This window comes from Diabrotica virgifera, chromosome 3 (genome assembly GCF_917563875.1).
Source record: "Diabrotica virgifera virgifera chromosome 3, PGI_DIABVI_V3a".
In the NCBI taxonomy this organism is placed as follows: Eukaryota; Metazoa; Arthropoda; class Insecta; order Coleoptera; family Chrysomelidae; genus Diabrotica; species Diabrotica virgifera.
In genome coordinates this window covers 53,918,544-53,941,506 of record NC_065445.1, presented here as the reverse complement: position 1 = coordinate 53,941,506, position 22,963 = coordinate 53,918,544, and the positions used below count along the sequence as shown (strand labels likewise).

At 32.5% G+C, this 22,963-nt stretch overlaps 1 protein-coding gene across 1 annotated transcript in view; it reads left to right on the top strand.

Moving 5' to 3' along the window:
- Positions 1-19,968, top strand: part of LOC126881847 (acid phosphatase type 7) — a 48,823-nt gene extending 28,855 nt beyond the window's left edge. The window contains exons 5-6 of the mRNA XM_050646465.1: positions 4,430-4,763; positions 10,675-19,968. Of these exons, the coding sequence (XP_050502422.1) occupies positions 4,430-4,763; positions 10,675-10,981 (641 nt within the window). The 3' untranslated portion in view covers positions 10,982-19,968. The remainder of the gene's footprint in view (positions 1-4,429; positions 4,764-10,674) is intronic.
- The last annotated feature ends 2,995 nt before the right edge of the window (positions 19,969-22,963 follow it).

Genomic DNA, 22,963 nt, shown 5'->3' with positions numbered 1-22,963 from the left:
ATAGCTATGTATGTACATTCCTTCCGGACAGGGAGGTGCAATTGTTATTTGACAGGGTATTTTTTAATAATAAAAATAAATATTCTAAAAAAGACAGGTTTTTTTTTGGTGAAATTTTCCAATTGTCAGGTGATCAAAAAAATTACGCGTGAATATAAATGAAAAGCGCTATAGGTCAGCAGCAGTGTGAGAAAGATCGTATACCGATAGCTGTTTGCGTCCTCTGTTGTAGCTGAGCGAGTCCGTTCGCAGGAGAAAAATCACATAACCTGGCCATATCCATGTTGTTGTTTCTCGAAACGTTAGAGTAATTATTATATATTATAGTTTTTTAAGTAACTTTTTCTTAATTAAAGAAAAATAATACGTATTTTACAATAGACTTTTCAAATATGATAGAAAAAGACAAATTTATTATTATAAATATATAGGTAGAAAAGTATAAAACTATAAACTAAATTATTTCTGTGGCCGAGTCTTGTACTTCTTCAAACTCCTCATCTGAGCCTTAATATTCATTCTCTTCCTCTTCGTCAGACTCCCCTCGAGACTCAGATTCCTCTTCTACATGATCTGTAAATAGTTGTATCATTAATTAGTTTAGTTGCTACGTATTCTCCGTCCTTTTATACGGAGTCGAAGCCTGGACAATCACATGCTCATCTGAAGAAAGACTTACCGTTGTTGAGATGTGGAGTTATCGAATACGTAACAAACACGGAAACATTAAGAAAGATGAAAAAGGCAAAAGAAATACTCAACACTATGAAGGAAAGAAACATGAGCTACTTTGGTCATATACTAAGAAATAAAAAACGTGATGTGATTGGTTATATAAGGAAAAGTATTAAGCATTGGTTATATAAGTAAGAATACGTAGCAACTCAATCAATTAACCACTAATTAATTTTTCATTAATTCTAAATACATATTACAACTATTTACAGATCAGGTAGAAGAATCTAAGTATCGAGGGGAGTCTGATGAAGAAGAAGAGAATGTATATTTATTTTAGCTCATTTTTCTTTCCTTCATAGTGTTGAGTATTTCTTATTTTGCCTTTTTCATCTTTCTTAATGTTTCCCTGTGTGTTAAGTGTTGTGTGCATGATATTTTTTACATTATTCGATAACACCACATCTCAACAATGGCAAGTCTTTCTTCAGATGCGCCCGTGATTGTCCAGGCTTCGACTCTGTATAAAAGGACAGAGAATACGTAGCAACTTAATTAATTAATCACAGATTATTTTTAATTAATTCTAAATACATATTACAAGTATTTACAGATCATGTAGAAGAGGAATCTGAGTCTCGAGGAGAGTCTGACGAAGAAGATGAGAATGAACATTTAAGCTCCGATTAGAAATTTGAAGAAGAAGTACAAGATTCGGACACAGAATTAATTTAGTTTATAGTTTTATACTTTTCTACCTATATATTTATAATAATAAATTTGTATTTTTCTATCATATTTGCAAAATCTATTGTATAGTACGTATTATTTTTCTTTAATTAGAAAAAGTTACTTGAAAAACTATAATATATAATAATTACTCTAACGTTTCGAGAAACAACAACATGGATATCGCCAGGTTATGTGATTTTTCTCGAGCGAACGGACTCGCTCAGCTACAACAGAGGACGCAAACAGCTATCGGTATAAGCTCTTTCTCACACTGCTGCTTACCTATAGTGGTTTCATTTATATGCACGCGTAATTTGTTTGATCACATGGCAATTGGATAATGTCACCAAAAAAAACGTGTCTTTTTTAGAATATTTATATTTAAAATTAAAAAATACCCTGCCAAAATAACAATTGCACCTCCCTGTCCGGAAGGAATGTACATAGGTATGCATGTATAATTGTATATTTTATACTCATTAATAGTATGTACAGATTCAGATGAAATCTTCTGAAGTTCAGATGCACCCCCTGAAAATAATCCTGGGGCGCCCATGCAAGTATCTTGCAGAGTTAAAATCGCCCTCAAATCGCCTTGTCTGTTTATTTTCTTTATATTTGAATATTTAAATTTACTTTCAAGTCATATCAATGATATTTTTTTGTAAAAAAATTTTTACTCTTTTTTTAAATTTGGGGGGGATTTTTGGGGAAAATAACCGCTACCCTCCAGCCAGACCGGCATTTTTGTATTAGGCTATCATAGAAGAGTCACCTGAAAAATTTTCAGGTTGCCTAAAATACCTACTCAAAAATGTCTCACAGCTCTTATACTATAATTTTGTAATACAGGATTAAAAATGTATACTTATATTTAATATTTTCCAAAGAAAACTAGATTTCTGAAAGTAATTCAATACCGCCTCCTAGCTGGAATAATACTTAATAGGCTGTTTCGAAATTATAACTCTTACATTGACGAGAAAGAGCTGTTTTCAACAAGGCCAAGTTTGCAAAATTTGATTTAGCAGAACCGGACTTACAGCCATTTTTCATAACAAGGTTCCCACTCACCCCACCTTTTATTTGCAAAGGTAGACTTAAACTTGTGAAATCAAATATGCGCAGAATTTTATGAAGAATGCGATGATTGAATTTTTAGTGCCCTTTCATCAAGCAAATTTTGTAAAATTTTGATTATTAAATTTTTGATATTCAATTACGCCCTCTAGCGGTGAACCTACAATTATGAAAATAATTTCCAGGCTTTTCCCGAGGCAACTTTTGTTATAAATATTTTTTTCTCAAAGCTGTACTATAAACGGTTCCTGAGATATGGCCGAGAGCCATTCTTATTGGGACACCCGGTACATCGAAAGCAATTATTAGGCAGTGTGAATTATTATTACCAGATTTTAACATTAGGTGGGTCTATTGAACTATTAATTTTGTGGTGTGTGCGTAAAGTCGGGTCCATCGATATTTCGCCCGTCGGCAAATTCAAAGCGATAATATTTGTATGTTATGAAATTCGAGTAAACCGATGTCCCTTTATCTAGGCACATGCCGGTATTTTTACAACCCGGTTACTCATCGTAAATCAGTCAGTTTAGCACTTAAAAATTTATACTTGGGGATTAGTACAGTTAAAATTGTTAGACAATTATACTATTAAGCAATATAATTGAAACTTTTTTCTACTTTGAAGGACAAAAAAGCGAGTTCATTAGCGGAACGTAATTCAAAATTATTCTGCAAATTAAATTTGATACAATATTTGATTAAAATATCTCATTTTTGATGGTAAAAAATATATTAAATACATATATTAATTTGTCTGGACTAAAGGTGGTAAAAGATGGTCTGGAGTTATATTTTTGTTTGAATTTGCCGACGGGCGATAGATAGATGGTGTCAACTATAACACAAAATGGAACTAGATAACTATAGGAATATACCACCGGATCGGGAAAGGAAAGAAAGTCAGTATGAAAATATAAATAATAAAAATCAAAACGGCAATAAGGTAAGCGAAATATCTATTGAAAAAAATTATTATTCAATCATTATTCGCCAAAATTGTCATATTTCGCCGCTACGGGCGCTGGCATAGTTTCGTGTATCCCCACCATGGTCACGCACGGAGCGAATAGGTCGTTTACTGAAGTTATGATATGATTAACAATGATCAGTAAGTCACATTATTATAATTGAAATAATTCAGATTGGATAGTGTCGAAATTTATCAGCTGGTGGTGTCACAATGTAAGTCGTGGCAATTCATATTCAATATTTCATCAACGTATTTATGCATTACAATACAATGCATAGTGACGAAGGAATGTACCAGACTATGAGTTTGTTTCCTTGTGTTCCTTCAGGATTTATAGTAGAAGTACTAACGAGAGAACTTTATTTTTAATGACAAATCGTGTGCTCTGACGAATATACTTAATTTTATGTAAAGAAATGAACTCTCGCCCTAATAAAGTCATCCCAGGCTTGCAGCTCAAAAATCTATTGAAATTCTATGAAAGAAAATTAATGTTTTTATGTATTTTTCCACAGTATTTAATCGAACTAAGGAGAAGAAATCGAGAGAAAATAACAGTCATGATTAAAAGAAGGAAATTAAAATTGATTTTACATACACTAAGGAAAGACCAAAATAATATAACCTGACAAGCACTCTAATACCAACCGGACGGAATAAAAAAAGAGGAAGACCTTAGAGACCAGGAATAATGGCTGGAGAAGAACTGTAAGATAATGAAAGAATTGGCCTGAGACTGAGAGAGGTCAAACAGACCGATAGACAGAATGGAAAAGACTTGGAGAGGAATATCGAAGGAATAAAACAGAAGAGGATGCGTTGATCCAGCCAATCAGCCATCTTTCACTTCTGGCTAAGAAACGCAAGAGAGCCCAATACTCCACAAGGAGGGAAAGCAGTAGAGAGATGAATTTTTTATATAAAAGGTTGTCTAAAATTAAATATTCTTATGTATTTTTGTTTTTGTAGGCATTAAACCTCTCGTATTCCAATACGAGTGGCTGGAACAAGACTTGGCAACGGCGAATTTACCCGAAAACAGAGAAAAGCAACCATGGATTATAGTGATGGGTCATCGCCCTATGTACTGTTCCAACACTGATCATGATGACTGTACACATCACGAAACCATAACAAGAGTAGGATTGCCTTTCTTACAATTCTTCGGATTGGAAAACTTGCTTTACAATTATGGAGTCGATTTAGCTATATGGGCCCATGAGCATTCTTATGAAAGGCTGTGGCCTGTTTATAATTACACCGTTTACAATGGGAGCTACGAGCAGCCTTACGTAAATCCAGGGTAATTTATTTTTATATATTTTTATTTATTTTTATATATATTTTTATATATTTGTATATATTTTCATATTCTACTTTTATATATTTTTAATTTTAATAAGCAGTTGTGGTGAACACTACGTGATGTTAATTGGGTAGTCCCTTAAAAAGGAGGACAAGACAAAGTTTAATAATAAAAAAAACTACAGCAAGAAATCTTGTGTTAGCTGACAGTATAAAGTTAAATGTTTTACCTTGCCACTAGGTTCCAAAAAATTATATATAAAAAATTGGTAATGGCAAGGACAGTATCATTTAAGAAAAAAACGAATAAAATCCTTTATAAAGGGTCTCTCTCTCTCTCTCCTGTCGTTTCCCCATTACTGAGGATCGTGATTTCTTCCAATATTCCTAACAATGTTTCTCCATTGATCTCTATCTTCAGCTGCTCTAAGAGCTTCGCAGAATGAGTTTCCAGCTGAGTTTATAAAGGGTATATATTTAAAAATCCCTAAAAAGGGCTACATCACAGAACTAGTTTTCGATTGGATGACCAATCATCATCAGTGCTTACCTAAAATGAATATACCTAACCTGATAAGATAATGCAAAGTTTTTAAAATTTTGACTACGGTTTTAAGAAAAGTTGTAGGTCGTAGGTTATACTCACGTGATCTAACATACTAACCACATATAACCACCTAACCTGTTAGATCACGTGAATAATCTATGCGTGAGTATAACCTATAACTTTTCTTAAAACCGTAGTCGAAATTTTAAAAACTTTGCATTATCTTATCAGGTTATATTCATTTTAGGTAAGCACTTATGATGATTGGTCATCCAATCGAAAGCTAGTTCTGTGATGTAGCCCTTTTTAGGGATTTTTAAATATATACCTTTTATAAAGGATTTTATTCGTTTTTTGTATTATATGGTATACAGCCAACTACAAGAAAACTTTTTCCTTGTGGAGTATCATTTAGAAAAATATACAATATGTCCCACTAAGTTTGAACCATACTTGAACCATCAGATATCAAATTTGATCAATAGTATACAGGTAGGTATGTCACAAAATAATAATTTCGCTCAAGAGTAAAGTACCTTTATATTTCACAATATCGAAAATTGTTATTAAGAAAAGTTATTTGGAATTAAAAATTATGTTATAATATGCAATTATATTGTTTTAATTGAAAAAATTTTTTTCTCAAATTACGGATACCCAACATCATTTTTATTTATGATTACTCTGTTATTATTAATTTTACGAATAAAATTATTCTTTATAAACAGTTTAGCATGGTCTAAAAATAAAGATTCAATCATACGATATAATGTTTTATCAATTTTATACGAGGTATGTAAACAAATATGAATTTTACATTTCACTCAAGGGTAAAGTACCTTTATAGTTCACAAACATATTTCAATTAGAAAGATGTAATTACATATAGAAACATAGTTTTTAATTGTGAACAACTTCTTATTATAACAATTTTCAATATTATAATATAACTTAAACTGTAGTAAGGATTTCTAAGAAAGCTTAATAGTTTTTAACTATTGATTTAGTGTTATATAGGGGTCGCAGTGGAAGTGTGCTGGGCCCATAACCTTTTCAATATCTAGTTTATAAATGTCGAAAGTATATTATTAATGGATTATTTCTTTATTATTTAGAACTTAGAACAACATATTACAACCATCTTGTCTTGCTTACAATTTTTTTGACGTGGACATTGACGTAAGTCATAAGTACACTGTAGACAACCTACACTATTGTACCAACCCATACTTAACATAAGACAGGCAACAAATTTGCAGTAAGGGAAAAAATGCAGCGTCAAAATGAATTTATTTAAAGAAAGTACAAAAAGGATTCGAAGAAGGGTTACTGTAAGTGTTCAAATTGATGGCCATCGTGATCATTGCATATATTGCAACGGCAATAAATGGACAGCCGACGAAATAACCAACGAAGCACGTCAAGCTGTCCGCGAATATTTTCAAATTCTTGTTCAGTTGCAGTTCGGAGGTCGGGAAGGGACACGGTTCTTGAGAAGGGCCTCACTGGAAGAAATCACAGGGTGTCAGGTCACATGACCGTGCGGGCCTCTGAACGATTCCTCGTCTGCGTCCAAAATGAACATTAAGTTTTTTTCTACTCCCGCAGACATGCCGCGTAGCTCGACGCCCACGTGCTATCATTACACCGACACAACTTTCTGAAGCACGAACATGTTTCGTTTTAATTTTTTTCGACAGTGTTGCCAGAATTTTGAGCGTTGCCGGACTAATGCCGATTTTTTTGAGAGCGTTGCCTGACTATTCTGACCCCCGTATTGGACGAAATTTTAACGTAAACGGTTGTGTTACGATCGATGTGGCTAATTTTCTTGATGTGCCTATCCATGACGAATGTTGGAGATCATCATGGCAATTTTTATCTTATCGGGAGCAGCGCGTAAAAGCTGCACATATGTTTTGATGAACAAGGTTCCAAGGTTCTATAACCAGTATGTTCTTCTTCTTCCTGGACCTAGATTTCCTAATATTTTTCGTTGCAGAATGGCTTGTAGGGGTTCATATCTGCATTCAGTCTGCATCATCATCATCATTCAACCCGGATCTATCCACTGCTGGATATAGGTCTCCCTCAGTCTTTTCCATGCATTTCTGTTTTGTGCTGTTTGCATCTAATTTTTGTCGATCTGTTTTATGTCATCAGACCATTAGCCCAGTGAATGACCGTTTTGAAGTGTAATTTTCAGGGGCAACTCCGAATTGCATGAAAATTTGGATATAGGTTCTACTTACCTTCCACTTCAAAGTTGAATTTGTGCCGTTGGTTGCTTTTTCTTGGGGGTGGCAGTCACCCCTTCTTGGAGGTGAAAAAAACGAATTTTTAAAATAAGCCCGGAAATGGATAAATTGACTGAATGTAAGTAACTTTCGTTCTATAGAGTTTTTTTATGTAAGTCAATACTTTTTGAGTTATTTGCGATTGAAAATATTTATATTTCGACCAAAAAAAAACCACATTTTCAGACAGTTTTCACAAATAACTCAAAAACTAAATATTTTATCAAAAAAAATATTCTTCGCAAAAGTGTAGCTTATAAAAAACAAAAGAAAATGGTATATCAGTAAAGTCTATAAACCGAGTAAAAGCAAAGTTATAGCTCATGAAAAATACGTTCTTATTCGTCTAATTCCAAATCGAATATTTCAACGTGAAATCACCGAAAAATTAAGCAATTTTCGGGAAAAACTTATTAACATTTTTTAAAGTATTTAAAAAAGCTTCTTTTTTTTACAAAAGTTTCTAGCATCAAAAATAAATGAGTTACGCTGAAAAAAAAGTTGGCCCCTTTTTTTGGTAAAAAAAATCGTGAAAATCTCCCTCTATTTAGCACCATAAATCAAATTAATCGTTGCCGCTTTACCAATTACTTTAAATGTATGTGTATTGTTTATATGATCTGTAAGTTTGACCGGTTTGAAGTGCTTATTTTTAAAAAAATTTGGTTATATAGTAAAAAAAATTTTTTTTCTAAAAATTTGGGAAAACTTAAAAAGTATTAGTGATATGAAAAATATTTAAGAGTAAAAAAATGTAGGTTTTGCGGTTAATATGCTAGTTTTATTTTGTTTTTCTGTAAGACAAAAATTGGTTAAGATATATGGCTATTCAAAGTTTGCATACACTCGTGATTCGTGACTCGTTTAAGCCATTTTAACTATAACTCTTTCAAAAATAAGCACGTTAAACCGGTGAAACTGACAGATCATATAAAAAATAGATAAGTAAAGTGTTTTTAAAGCGGTAACGATTAATTTCAATTGGGGAGCTAAACACGGGGAGATGTTCATGATTTTTTTTACCAAAAAAGGGCGCTAACTTTATTTTGAGCGTAACTCGCTTATTCTTAATGTTGAAACTTTTATGAACAATTAAAATAAAGCTTTTTTAAACACAAAAAAATGTTTAAATGGGGTTTTACCGAAAAGTGCTTCATTTTTTGGTTATTTAAAGATGAAATATTGGATTTGGAATTGGACGAATAAAAACGTATTTTTCATGAGCTACAAATTTGCTTTTTCTGGATCTAAAGACAGACACAGTTCTTTTCGTTTTTTTTTTCTAATCTACATTTTTACTAAAAATATTTTTTTCGATAAAATATCTACTTTTTGAGTTATTTTTGAAAACCCGTCTGAAAACGTAGTTTTTTTGTCGAAAAATAAACATTTTCAATCGCAAATAACTCGACAAGTATTGACTTACATAAAAAACTCTATAGAACGAAAGTTGCTTATAATCAGTCAATTTATCCATTTCCAGGCTTATTTTAAACACGAGTTTTTCACCCCCCGAGAAGGGGTGACTGTCACCCCCCAAGTAAAAGCAATCAACGGCACAAATTTACCTTTGAAGTGGAGGGTAAGTAGAACCTAAATCCAAATTTTCATACAATACGGAGTTGCCCCTGAACATTACACGGTATCGCCGTATTTCCCGTTCATTTACTGGGCTACATCTGGTTGGCGGACGACCTCTACTTCTATATGTTTCTTGTCTTGGTCTCCAGTGTATTATTCGCTGTGTCCATCTGTTATCAGACATTCTAGCTATGTGTCCATTCCAGTGTCCACATTCTGCATAATGTGTCCGAAATATTGTAATTTTCGAGATTTGATGGTGGTTAGTACTTCTCGGTTCTTCCCCATTCTTCTAAGAACCTCCTCATTTGTGACCCGGTCAGTCCACGGGATTTTAAGTATTATCCGATATAGCCACATCGCAAGTGCTTCCAATTTTCTGCACATGTCTTCGTTTAAGGTCAACGATTCAACACCTTAAAAAGGAGAGAGAAGACGTAGCATCGCAGCATTCTTTCTTTTATACCAAGCGAAAGATTGTGGCTTTAGAAGAAGGCTCCTATCCGGTTGAAGGCGGATCTAGCTTTTCCGATGCGCGCTCTTATCTCTTGGTTGTTAGTCCATTCTTGATTTATTATGTTGCCGAGGTAGTTGTAGTACCTTAAACCTTGATTACACGTAACGAGTATTGTAGCGAGACAGTGTTCTCGGCTGAGTGATCGTTTGGTATAAACATACTAACGAGTACTTGGCCGAGCACTCGACCCAGTCATATGGCGAAACAGTCACTCGGATCTTGTTCTATTTACTAGGCCGAGTCTTCGACCTCCCACCCTTCAATCGTATACTCGCCAATGAAATCGGTATGTGTAAACAACACTCGCTATGTAACTGTGCAATCAATGTGATTTTTGTGATTCTAAGAAATAGCTAACAAATGGATCTCAGATAGAACAATACAGTTTAGTCAGTTGTATAAGTCACACCCGTGCTTATGAAATTTCAAATCTTTGGAGTATAAAAATTAAAAAAAAACGCAGCATATGTATCGATTGTAGGAGAAATAAATATTATTGGTTGAGTTTTAACTCAGGAAGTCAAATAAAATAAAAAATTTAAATTCGACATATTTATCATATAGACAAGAAATAAAAAAATCAATGAATCGAAGAAATCAGGAGCATCGAGATTTGGTCTTCTTAAAATCCATTGTCTATAGTCCAAAGACGCTTATCTCCTTCTCATAATATATCCGTTAATTCTTGTATAAGTAGTAGTATAAGCTGTTTGATATATTTTTAATGTTAGCTTTACGATCCATAAGTACACTACTCCTTGTTTTTGTGAAGCGAAACTGAACTGACTCGCCTCCTAATTCAAAAATTTCCAAATACGTATAAACCATCTCTCGCCCTCACCACTGTCTCGGCCTAGTAACAGTTTGCTGTCTCGCCACTGTACTCGTTACGTGTAATCAAGCCATTACTCTTTCTACAGGGGTTTGGTTGACCTAATAATGGCTAATAATGTATACGTGTTTTTAGGGCTCCTGTACAGTTCACCACTGGCTCGGCCGGCTGCGATGAAGGCACAGACAGTTTTGTTAAAGACCTACCCGAATGGTCAGCGTTCAGAAGTAGCGACTACGGATATAGCCGTCTCAAGGTTTACAATTCATCACACATGCATCTAGAGCAGGTTTCTGATGATAAAAGCGGGGAAGTGATCGATGCCTTCTGGATAGTCAAGGATAAACACGGATTATACCCGCACTCAAAAATGGATTGGGCGAAAGTTGACAGTATGAGATTAAAATCGATGAACCGTGATAGTATATATAATTCTAAATAAAATCAAAGATTTACATGACATTTAGGCCCGGTTTTTCAGTGAGCGGTTAAAATTTTGGTTAGCTAACCTAGTTTAAATTTTAACCAATATTTTAACCCTCATAGCGTTTTTCAGTGCTCTAAATCAAGTTAAGAAAATCTCGGTTAGCTAACCACTTTTTTTCTTCTGTTGGCAGCAGTAACTGTACGAGCGCATGTGCAATTCGAGAAATAATGATAATTTGACAGAAAAATAAATAAAAAACAACTTCATAACCAAATTTAAAAAATGATTAATGCAATGCAATATCAAGTTCGGAATCTTTGTTTAGTTCATAACGTCTAACTCGGTTTCATAACAGAAAATAATTCGAATTACTGGGACGATTTAGACTTTTTTTCCGGTTTTGTTTGTCAAAGACCACGGTCTTATCACTATTTGAACAGATTGACCAGCAATTAAGAAGTCGGACTGTTTGGTAAATAATTAAGTATTTTGCTGTGTAGACAAATATAAAATAATCTTTTTAAAAATATTACTAGGAATAATGCATTAAATCCTGTTACAGTAAGTGTAAACGTAGGTACCTGTTACAGTTATATTTAAATATATTTCCTTATAATTCCTTCCTATATAATAACGATAAAAATTTATAATTTCAATAATAATAATTTCCTTATAATAGTAAGGAGGTATTAGAATACTTCCCGCGATAAAAGAAAATAACATAACCCAACTAATCCCTTCTCTCAGACAGGTTGGCAGGTACTCAAAAAATAAACATGATGCATTCACTGCACCAATGCGCAAGCGTAACCACAAAATTCGGAGTTAAACCATCTAACGAGGATCGGTTAAAATCGTGGTTAACTTAAACGAGTTTAAGCTCTAATCTAGTACTGAAAAACTGATTAAACATGAATATTTCGGTGACCAAAAAATAAATCGATTAACCCAGCACTGAAAAACCGGCCCTTAGAAAAGTAAATTTTGTATAAAGTAGTTAAATTGTAATTTAAAATTAAAAGTCTATCAAAAATACAATTTTATTGCCATCTAGACTTTAATAATAAATTCAGAAGTTGTTATAGATAGAGCATAGCTAAAAAACGTGAGGTTATTGCTGAATACATCATTCTATTAATCAAAATAATATAATATTGCAAAATTTTACGTTAACAATATACTTTACTATTTTATTTGAGAATAAAACCACAATTTAAGTTTAAAATTAAATTTATTTGACGTTTCGACGTCCACTTCGGAAATCGAAATCAAAATACAACGATTTCCGAAGTGGAAGTCGAAACGTCAAATAAATTTACCTAATTTTAATCTTAAATAATTGTGGTTTTATTCCAAGATAAAATAGTAAATTACATATGGTTGGTACAGTATAAATACCGGTACACGTCATTATCTACGTCAGAGATCTAAGTTGACATAGTTGCCAAATTACAAAAAAAATTCTGAATTCATTTTAAATCAAATACATCATAATATATAATTATTTCAGAAGTGTGCATACAACAAAACAAACCGTGCCCCCCTGGCTTTTCGGGTGCTGTTAACTATATATGGTTATCCAAAGAACACAAAATATAATGTGCAACATCTTCACGTCTGCCCCACCCCCTGAAAATTTTTATATGGGCTTCCGTGATCTTTTGTGCTATTTTGTCGGTTATTAGCGCGCTCATCACTGTATAAAATATTCAATAAAGTAGATAATAAAAACAAATATGAAGTGTCAACACCGCAACTGTCAAATAAGTGTTACCAATTTATGCCAAAATATCACCTTCGCTCGATCACAGTTGTGATCCGGACAAATATGCTTCGTAATCCACTTATACAGATTAAATGAAACAAGTTATGGTGCATTTCTTTAATAGGCCTTGGGCCCGCATATACAATTATTATTTATGACCACACCGTTGAAACTTTTTGTACTTGTTATTTGGGTGGAGTCGGACAAATTTTGAGCTTGGCGCATTATGGTAGTGGGGCGTTTGTCTGTCAAGCGGTGACGAAGTTGTCAATTTTATGCAAGAAAAAAATTTATTACCACATTGGTCATTCTATTGTAATCAATGGATTTTATCATATAAACAACGAAAACAATTTTGTCGGACAAAAATATTGGGGCATATGACGCGTCGGACACGCTAAATATGTCAAATTTATGAAAATAATAAATTTATTACCACATCGATAATTTTAACGGTATCTATCATAAAACCTTTTTACAATAATGTGGTAACCTTGTCGGACAATTTTCACGGGGCATATGCGCAGTCGGACGCGCCGAAGATGTCAATTTCCTGAAAATTTTTTATTTATTACCACAGATGTCATTTTTATTTTGTACTGTTCTTTTACATGTGTAATGCATATTGGATCACTTGTCGGACAAAAATAATGGGGCGTTTTGGTACAATTAAAAGAAAAAGTAATTTTTATGCATACAGGGTGTTTGGTAAAGAATGGGCCATAGCTTAACCTCAGGTTCCTGAGGTTAAAATAGGCCGATTTAAGCTAACTTACCTTAGTACAAAGTTTATAATAGCCGAGATACAGGGTGTCAAAGTTAAACTTTTTTTTTATTTATTATTGAATATTTCCTGATAGGTATGAGATAACAACATGAAATTTTATATCTGGAGGTTTCTTGAGTCGAGAAATCTAAATTCCTTACCAAAAATTATGCATTGCCCAGAGGGCGCCACATATGCCTTTCAGCACTTATTTATTACGTTTAATTTTTTTATCCCTCACTCTGTATAATTTTGACATTAAAATTTTTATTTTCCTATTAGTTTTACTTAAAAAAGGTATACTTCTTTCATCTTCCTAAACTCAACCGTTTTCGAGATAAACGCATTTTAAATATGCGATACACCATCATTTTTAGCATAATATCATTGTAGTTACACCCAAAAAATAACTTAAAATTTATGAAAATAATAAATTTATTACCACATGGATAATTTTAACGGTATCTACCATAAAACCTTTTTACAATAATGTGGTAACCTTGTCGGACAATTTTCACGGGGCATATGCGCAGTCGGACGCGCCGAAGATGTCAATTTCCTGAAAATTTTTTATTTATTACCACAGATGTTATTTTTATTTTGTACTGTTTTTTTACATGTGTAATGCATATTGGATCACTTGTCGGACAAAAATAATGGGGCGTTTTGGTACAATTTAAAAAAAAATTAATTTTTATACATTTTTGACTTCATATTAAATTACGTATTTTTCGGCTCATATTACCCGTATGCGCGCCAATGGTGAATATTAAATTCATTAAATGGTGAATATAAATATTAGATTTTTTGATTTAGAATATAACTACTTATAACCTGATACTTGTGTCGGAAATTTTTTTTAATTGGAAAAAAAAACTACAGAACGATGTTTGTCGTTGTTCAAGCAGTATGTAAGCAAATATCAGATCACAATTTTTCTAAAATTTTCAGCTCTACGTCATACCCTTTTAAATGTTTTACTTAGCGTGTGTACCAATTTTGAGCTAAATCGATTCAAAAATAACCGAGAAAACTCTTTTAAAATTTTTTGATATTACTTTCTCGTCGATAGCCTAAAAGAATTAAGTTTTCTCTTCGTTTGCCCCAAGATTTTTGTCAAACAATTACATTTTTTGTTTAAGGATATAATTACTTGTAACTAACTACCTTTGTCGGAAAATGGTTGTAAAGATAAGGGATACACGAACCCAGCATAATTTAAAAGTATAGTTTATCAATAAAAATTAAATTTTTTGTCTGACTTTGGATTTGCCCCAATATTTTTGTCGGACACTTAGATTTTTTGATTTGGAATATAACTACTTATAACCTGATACATGTGCTGAATTTTTTTTTTAATTCGAGAAAAAAATACAGAACGATGTTTGTCGTTGTTCAAGGAGTATGTACACAAATTATCGGATCACAATTTTTCTAAAATTTTCCCTCTTGTCGGAAAATTTTTTAAGAAAATTTTGGGTTCCGATCTACGTCATACCCTTTTAAATGCTTTACTTAGCGTGTGTACCAATTTTCAGCTAAATCGATTCAAAAGTAACCGAGAAACACTGTTTTAAATTTTTTTTTTGATAATACCTCCTCGTCGATAGCCTAAAAGAATTAAGTTTTCTGTTCGTTTGCCCCAACATTTTTGTCAGACAATTACATTTTTTGTTTAAGAATATAATTACTTGTAACCTACTACTTTTGTCGGAAAAATGGTTGTAAAGATAAGGGATGCACGAACCCAGCATAATTTGGAAGTATACTTTACTAATAAAAATTAAATTTTTTGTCCGACTGTCGAGTTGCCCCAATATTTTGGTCCGACACTTTGATTTTTTGATTAAGAATATAATTACTTATAACCTACTAATGTTGTCGGAAAAATGGTTTTAAAGGTAAGGGTTGCACGAACCCAGTATTGTTTAAAAGACAGTTTATTAATAAAAATTAAATTTTTTGTCCGACTTTGGATTTGACCCAATATTTTTGTCGGACACTTATATTTTTTGATTTAGAATATAACTACTTATAACCTGATACTTGTGTCGGAAATTTTTTTTAATTGGAAAAAAAACTACAGAACGATGTTTGTCGTTGTTCAAGGAGTATGTACGCAAATATCAGATCACAATTTTTCTAAAATTTTCCCTCTTGTCCGAAATTTTTTTGGGAAAATTTTGGGTACAGCTCTACGTCATACCCTTTTAAATCTTTTACTTAGTGTGTGTACCAATATTCAGCTAAATCGATTCAAAAATAACCGAGAAAATCTGTTTTAAAATATTTTTGGATAATACCTCCTCGTCCATAGCCTAAAAGAATTAAGTTTCCTGTTCGTTTGCCCCAACATTTTTGTCAGACAATTACATTTTTTGTTTAAGAGTATGATTACTTGTATCCTACTACTTTTGTCGGAAAAATGAATAGTTTAAAAGTATAGTTTATTAATAAAAATTAAATTTTTTGTCTGAATTTGGATTTGCCCCAATATTTTGTCGGGCACTTAGATTTTTTGATTTGGAATATAACTACTTATAACCTGATACATGTGCTGAAAATTTTTTGTTTAATTCGAGAAAAAATACAGAACGATGTTTGTCGTTGTTCAAGGAGTATGTACACAAATTATCAGATCACAATTTTTCTAAAATTTTCCCTCTTGTCGGAAAATTTTTTAAGAAAATTTTGGGTTCCTATCTACGTCATACCCTTTTAAATGCTTTACTTAGCGTGTGTACTAATTTTCAGCTAAATCGATTCAAAAGTAACCGAGAAACACTCTTTTAAATTTTTTTTTGATAATACCTCCTCGTTTATAGCCTAAAAGAATTAAGTTTTCTGTTCGTTTGCCCCAACATTTTTGTCAGACAATTACATTTTTTATTTAAGAATATAATTACTTGTAACCTACTACTTTTGTCGGAAAAATGGTTGTAAAGATAAGGGATGCACGAACCCAGCATAATTTGAAAGTATACTTTACTAATAAAAATTAAATTTTTTGTCCGACTGTCGAGTTGCCCCAATATTTTTGTCCGACACTTTGATTTTTTGATTAAGAATATAATTACTTATACCCTACTAATGTTGTCGGAAAAATGGTTTTAAAGGTAAGGGTTGCACGAACCCAGTATTGTTTAAAAGACAGTTTATTAATAAAAATTAAATTTTTTGTCCGACTTTGCATTTGACCCAATATTTTTGTCGGACACTTAGATTTTTTGATTTAGAATATAACTACTTATAACCTGATACTTGTGTCGGAAATTTTTTTTAATTGGAAAAAAAAACTACAGAACGTTGTTTGTCGTTGTTCAAGGAGTATGTACGCAAATATCAGATCACAATTTTTCTAAAATTTTCCCTCTTGTCCGAAATTTTTTTGGGAAAATTTTGGGTACAGCTCTACGTCATACCCTTTTAAATGTTTAACTTAGTGTGTGTACCAATATTCAGCTAAATCGATTCAAAAATAACCGAGAAAAACTGTTTTAAAATATTTTTGGATAATACCTCCTCGTCCATAGCCTAAAAGAATTAAGTTTCCTGTTCGTTTGCCCCAACATTTTTGTCAGACAATTACATTTTTTGTTTAAGAGTATGATTACTTTTATCCTACTACTTTTGTCGGAAAAATGGTTGTAAAGATAAGGGATGCACGAACCCAGAATAGTTTAAAAGTATAGTTTATTAATAAAAATTAAATTTTTTGTCCGAATTTGGATGTGCCCCACTATTTATGTCGGGCACTTAGATTTTTTGATTTGGAATATAACTACTTATAACCTGATACATGTGCTGAAAATTTTTTTTTTATTTCGAGAAAAAATACAGAACGATGTTTGTCGTTGTTCAAGGAGTATGTACACAAATTATCAGATCACAATTTTTCTAAAATTTTCCCTCTTGTCGGAAAATTTTTTAAGAAAATTTTGGGTTCCGATCTACGTCAGACCCTTTTAAATGCTTTACTTAGTGTGTGTACCAATTTTCAGCTAAATCGATTCAAAAGTAACCGAGAAACACTGTTTTAAATTTTTTTTTTTGATAATACCTCCTCGTCGATAGCCTAAAAGAATTAAGTTTTCTGTTCGTTTGCCCCAACATTTTTGTCAGACAATTATATTTTTTGTTTAAGAATATAATTACTTGTAACCTACTACTTTTGTCGGAAAAATGGTTGTAAAGATAAGGGATACACGAACCCAGCATAATTTGAAAGTATACTTTACTAATAAAAATTAAATTTTTTGTCCGACTGTCGAGTTGCCCCAATATTTTTGTCCGACACTTTGATTTTTTGATTAAGAATATAATTACTTATAACCTACTAATGTTGTCGGAAAAATGGTTGTAAATAAAAAAATTTCAGGAAATTGACATCTTCGGCGCGTCCGACTGCGCATATGCCCCGTGAAAATTGTCCGACAAGGTTACCACATTATTGTAAAAATGTTTTATGGTAGATACCGTTAAAATTATCCATGTGGTAATAAATTTATTATTTTCATAAATTTGACATATTTAGCGTGTCCGACGCGTCATATGCCCCAATATTTTTGTCCGACAAAATTGTTTTCGTTGTTTATATGATAAAAACTATTGATTAAAATAGAATGACCAATGTGGTAATCAATTTTTTTCTTGCATAAAATTGACAACTTCGTCACCGCTTGACAGACAAACGCCCCACTACCATAATGCGCCAAGCTCAAAATTTGTCCGACTCCACCCAAATAACAAGTACAAAAAGTTTCAACGGTGTGGTCATAAATAATAATTGTATATGCGGGCCCAAGGCCTATAAGTTTACATTAATAGAAATCTTCAAATATTATATTTACGCCTATATGAGGCGCTTAGAGCAACAGTGGCCTAAGCCACAAATTGAGAATTTTTAGATTAATATATCAATAAGGGCAGCAACATTAAGGGCCGGTTGTTCGAACGCTAATCAAGAAGTTGATTATAATCAATCAGTTTATTGTAATCAATTTTCTTGATGGGAATCAAATCGAGACATCAAAAATACATGTAAAACACTAATCATTCATTGATTGTAGGTAAAGCAGTAATTAAAATATAGCCGCAGTCGTTAAATTATTAAAAATTGCTTACTATTGTTATTGATTTGTAAGTAAAAACAATAAATTAACATCAGAAAGAGTTTAATTATGGTTTATTTTAGATTAAAACCAAAATAATAAAATAAATCAGTCAACAATGTCAACATAACACCTCAAAATGTGACATCTGTCAGAAGTACGCTTAATCAAATATAATTGTAATGAAATATTTGATAATGATCAGTGCATTCCATTTCTAATTAGCGTTCGAACAACTAGCCCTAAATCTTCAGATTAATAAGGGTCTACAAAACCTACCTCTATATTTGGCTAAATGGCACTACGTAAATTGTAGCGCCATCCCATAAGCACAATGGAAATACGAATGCAGAGCATTTATTTCGAAACTTCGTTTTTGGGGTTAGGCCACTGTTGCTCTGAGCGCCTCATGTAATAAAATATGCCTAGTGGCTGTAATTCCAGTGTACTTGGCTAAACGATTCTAAAAGGAACAGACCTACGACTTAAATATTTTGTGTTGGTGTCGTGTGACGTTACCTACTATGACGCGCAACGGTATTTATACTGTACGAACCATAAGATGCCACAAGGAAATAGCTTGAGAACAGTATACTTACATGCAATAGAAAATTAAGATAATTTAGTTATCATAAGAAAATGCAAGACACTTGAAAAAGACGAAAATCATAATTTGTCATAATTCTTGAATCCGTATTAGACAGACAGTTTATTTTTATGTAGCTCCTACTAACCAGGTTAAGCTACTCAAAAGCTCTCAGTTCCAAGTTCCTTTCTCTTTTTTCTTTTGCTTTAGTATCTATACGGTGTATTCCACGAATATAAGACTGTTTTGGATTATCGCGACAACGAATATTTTAGTGTGCAACATAAGAAGTACGAAAGTACTTTGCTATAATAATTACTCCAATAAACAACAATATAATTTGCAATTTACTTTCGTTCTTCATATTTTTCACAGTAAAATATTCGTTGTCGCGATAATCCAAGAGGGTCGTATATTCGTGGAATGGGGATTACACATAATATTAAAGGCTGGTATCCTTTTGCGAGGAAGCATCTTCCCCAGAAAAGAAATTTTATTTTGTTGTGATTTTATTTTGCTTTATTATCAGTTACGTTAATTAAATTTCAGAGTTTTTATTGAATTACTGAAAACTAACGAGATTGATAAATTTATTATATATTATTATATAATATTATATAATATATATATAATTTATTATATAATACTTATTTAAAATAATGTGATACCAATTGGATTTTTAGACAGTAAATATATAGTTTTTAAGTTAGTCATATAGGATAGTCACATGAAGTTACCTCTTATGAAATTAATTATAAACATCCACGAAATTAATATTGTGTTTTTATTTTTCCCTAAATAGAATAAAGGTCTGCGCCCATTAGATCGAATCGGTCGGCAACGGAACAGACCGCTACAGCCCGGAATTAAATGCTAAAGCGCGCATGTATCGCCATCGGCAAAATCTTGTCAGCTCAGCGAGTGTATCTACATATTTCAGAGAGGATCCAAAAATTATTATTGTTAGTTTGTTGAGCGCAGAAAAGTGTATATACTTTCAAAAAGGAAGCGTAATAAATGGGTGCATGAAATTTGTAAAAAACGAAACACAGAAAGTGAATTTGCTACTTTATTTTCTGATTTCAATCAATAATACCGTAACTTATGGTTCTTCTTACCATTATTTGCATGCATCTTATATTTTACACACTGTATGTAGTATGAATAAAATAAAAAATATATTGACCCTTTTTTTGAATATATATTCAATCCAAAAATAAATTACTTAAAAACTACTAATATTTATACCGAATATGCCGTGGTAAGAAGCCATACCTTGATATGCCGACATTTTTGCAAAATTGAGTTATCACTGTGTTCATCTTAGCGAGATCTACAAGATGGTATAACTTGACAGGTCGAATTCCTAATAATAACGAAGATGAAAGGTATGCCCAAACATGAATAAAAGTTGACATTACAGGAGGGGTAATAACTTGATATGTTGATTTATCTAATTCTCTCACTTTAAAAATCATCCAATTTATACACTAAGCATCAAAATGAACGCATCACCTTAAACATGGGACATTTTTAATGGCTCGCATTTCCAAACCTGTTATCCAATTTTAGTGATTTTTTTAGTACATTATAGCTTTATTCTTCAAGAATATCGATGTAATAATATTATTGCTAAACATGTAAGTGTCATTGTATACCGGGTGTAACAATAATAGTGTGTTTTTTCCTAAAAGTTTGGAACACCCTGTGGAATATTCTAGCGTATATAAAATGTTGAAATTAAAACTCAACTGTAATCTTAGGCTTTCTTAACATTTTGCTTTTTGATTCATTCGCTTATGTGGGATAATAAAAAAGTTAGGTACTTCAACAATTAGCCATGTTATTCATCAATACAGGGTGTTTCTAAATAAGTGCGACAAACTTTAAGGGGTAATTCTGCATGAACAAATAATGACCGTTTGCTTGATAATCATATCTCTGCAAATGCTTTGTTTCCGAGATACGGGATGTTGAATTTTTTCTTACAAACTGACGATTTATTTATTGCTCTAAAACTGGTTGAGATATGGAAATGAAATTTGGTAGGCTTTAAGGGGTAGTTATTGCGCATATTTTTTGACATACAATCATGAGTTTTATATTCGCCATTGGCGTGCATACGGGATGTATCTAAAATGTTTATACCCTTATGCACGCCAGTGGTGAATATAAAAATCTTAATTGTATGTCAAAAAATGCTCAATAACTACCCCTTAAAACCTGCCAAATTTCATTTGCATGTCTCAACCGGTTTTAGAACAATAAATAAATCGTCAGTTTGTAAGAAAAAATTCAACATCCCGTATCTCGGAAACAAAGCATTTGCGGACATATGTTTATAAAGCAAACGGTCATTATTTTTTCATGCAGAATTGCCCCTTAAAGTTTGTCGCACTTATTTAGAAACACCCTGTATTGATGAATAACATTGCTAGTTGTTAAAGTACCTAACCTTTTTATTATCCAACATAATCGAATGAATCAAAAAGTAAAATGTTAAGAAAGCCTAAGGCTACAGTTGAGTTTTAATTTCAATATTTTATATACGCTAAAATATTCCACAGGGTGTTCCAAACTTTGATGAAAAAACACACTATCATTGTTACACCCGGTATACAATGACACTTACCTCTTTAGCAATAACATTATTACATCGATATTCTTGACGAATAAAGCTATAATATACTAAAAAATCACTCAAATCAGACAACCGGTTTAGGAAATATGAAACGTCGAAATGTCCCATTTTTAAGGTAAAGCGTTAATTTTGATACTTAGTGTAGTTTTAAAAGAAAACATATACTGGTTTCCGACAGCAACATATTGAATTTTTTTCTTACATCTGGTTACATTAAAATATATATACAACCCTTGGACCACCCTCGTTCATATTTTCTGGTTCGTTTCGTTGTCGTAGCGTAGCGCCAACTATTCACCCCGTATGGAATCGCTACACGCTACACTACACTCTAACGGCGAAAATATTATCTTCCGAGATTTTGGCGCGTTCCGGCATGAAATGCCACAAAATTTGTCATTTGAATACAAGACAGATATTAAATTGCCGATCGTTGCGTGCAGGTCCGGACGTGTGAGCGCGGACTTTAAGTGTAAAATAGAAAATTAATGTAGAACTATGTTAGTATCAGACAAAATTTCGCAGTCAGTCACAGATTTAATCCCTCTAATGATAAAGAGCTTGAAAATACAAACAGTCCACAGAAACCTAAATATAATGAAGGTCTATGCTCCAAAAAGTCATATAGAAGAATTGAAAGAGGTGAGATGATCACGGCCAAATTCGTATTGATGCTGAAGAAGCTGAAGAAGACAACGTAGGAATATACGGTGTCTTGGTACCAGAAAAAACAGGGAGATGTACTTGTACCGGGTGTCCCAATAAGAATGGCTCTCGGCCATATCTCAGGAACGGTTTATAGTAGAGCTTTGAAATAAAAAAATTTATAACAAAAGTTGCCTCAGGAAAAGCCAGGAAATTATTTTCATAATTGTGGGTCCACCGCTAGAGGGCGTAATTGAATATCAAAAATAAAAAAATCTAAATTTTACAAAATTTTCCTAATGAAGGGGCACTGGAAATCCGATTATTGTATTCTTCATCAAATTCTGCGCATATTTGATTTAATAAGTTTAACTCTACCTTTGCAAATAAGAGGTGGGGGTGAGTGGGAACCTTGTTATGAAAAAATGGCTGTAAGTCCGGTTCTGCTAAATCAAATTTTGAAAACTGGGTCTTGTTGAAGAC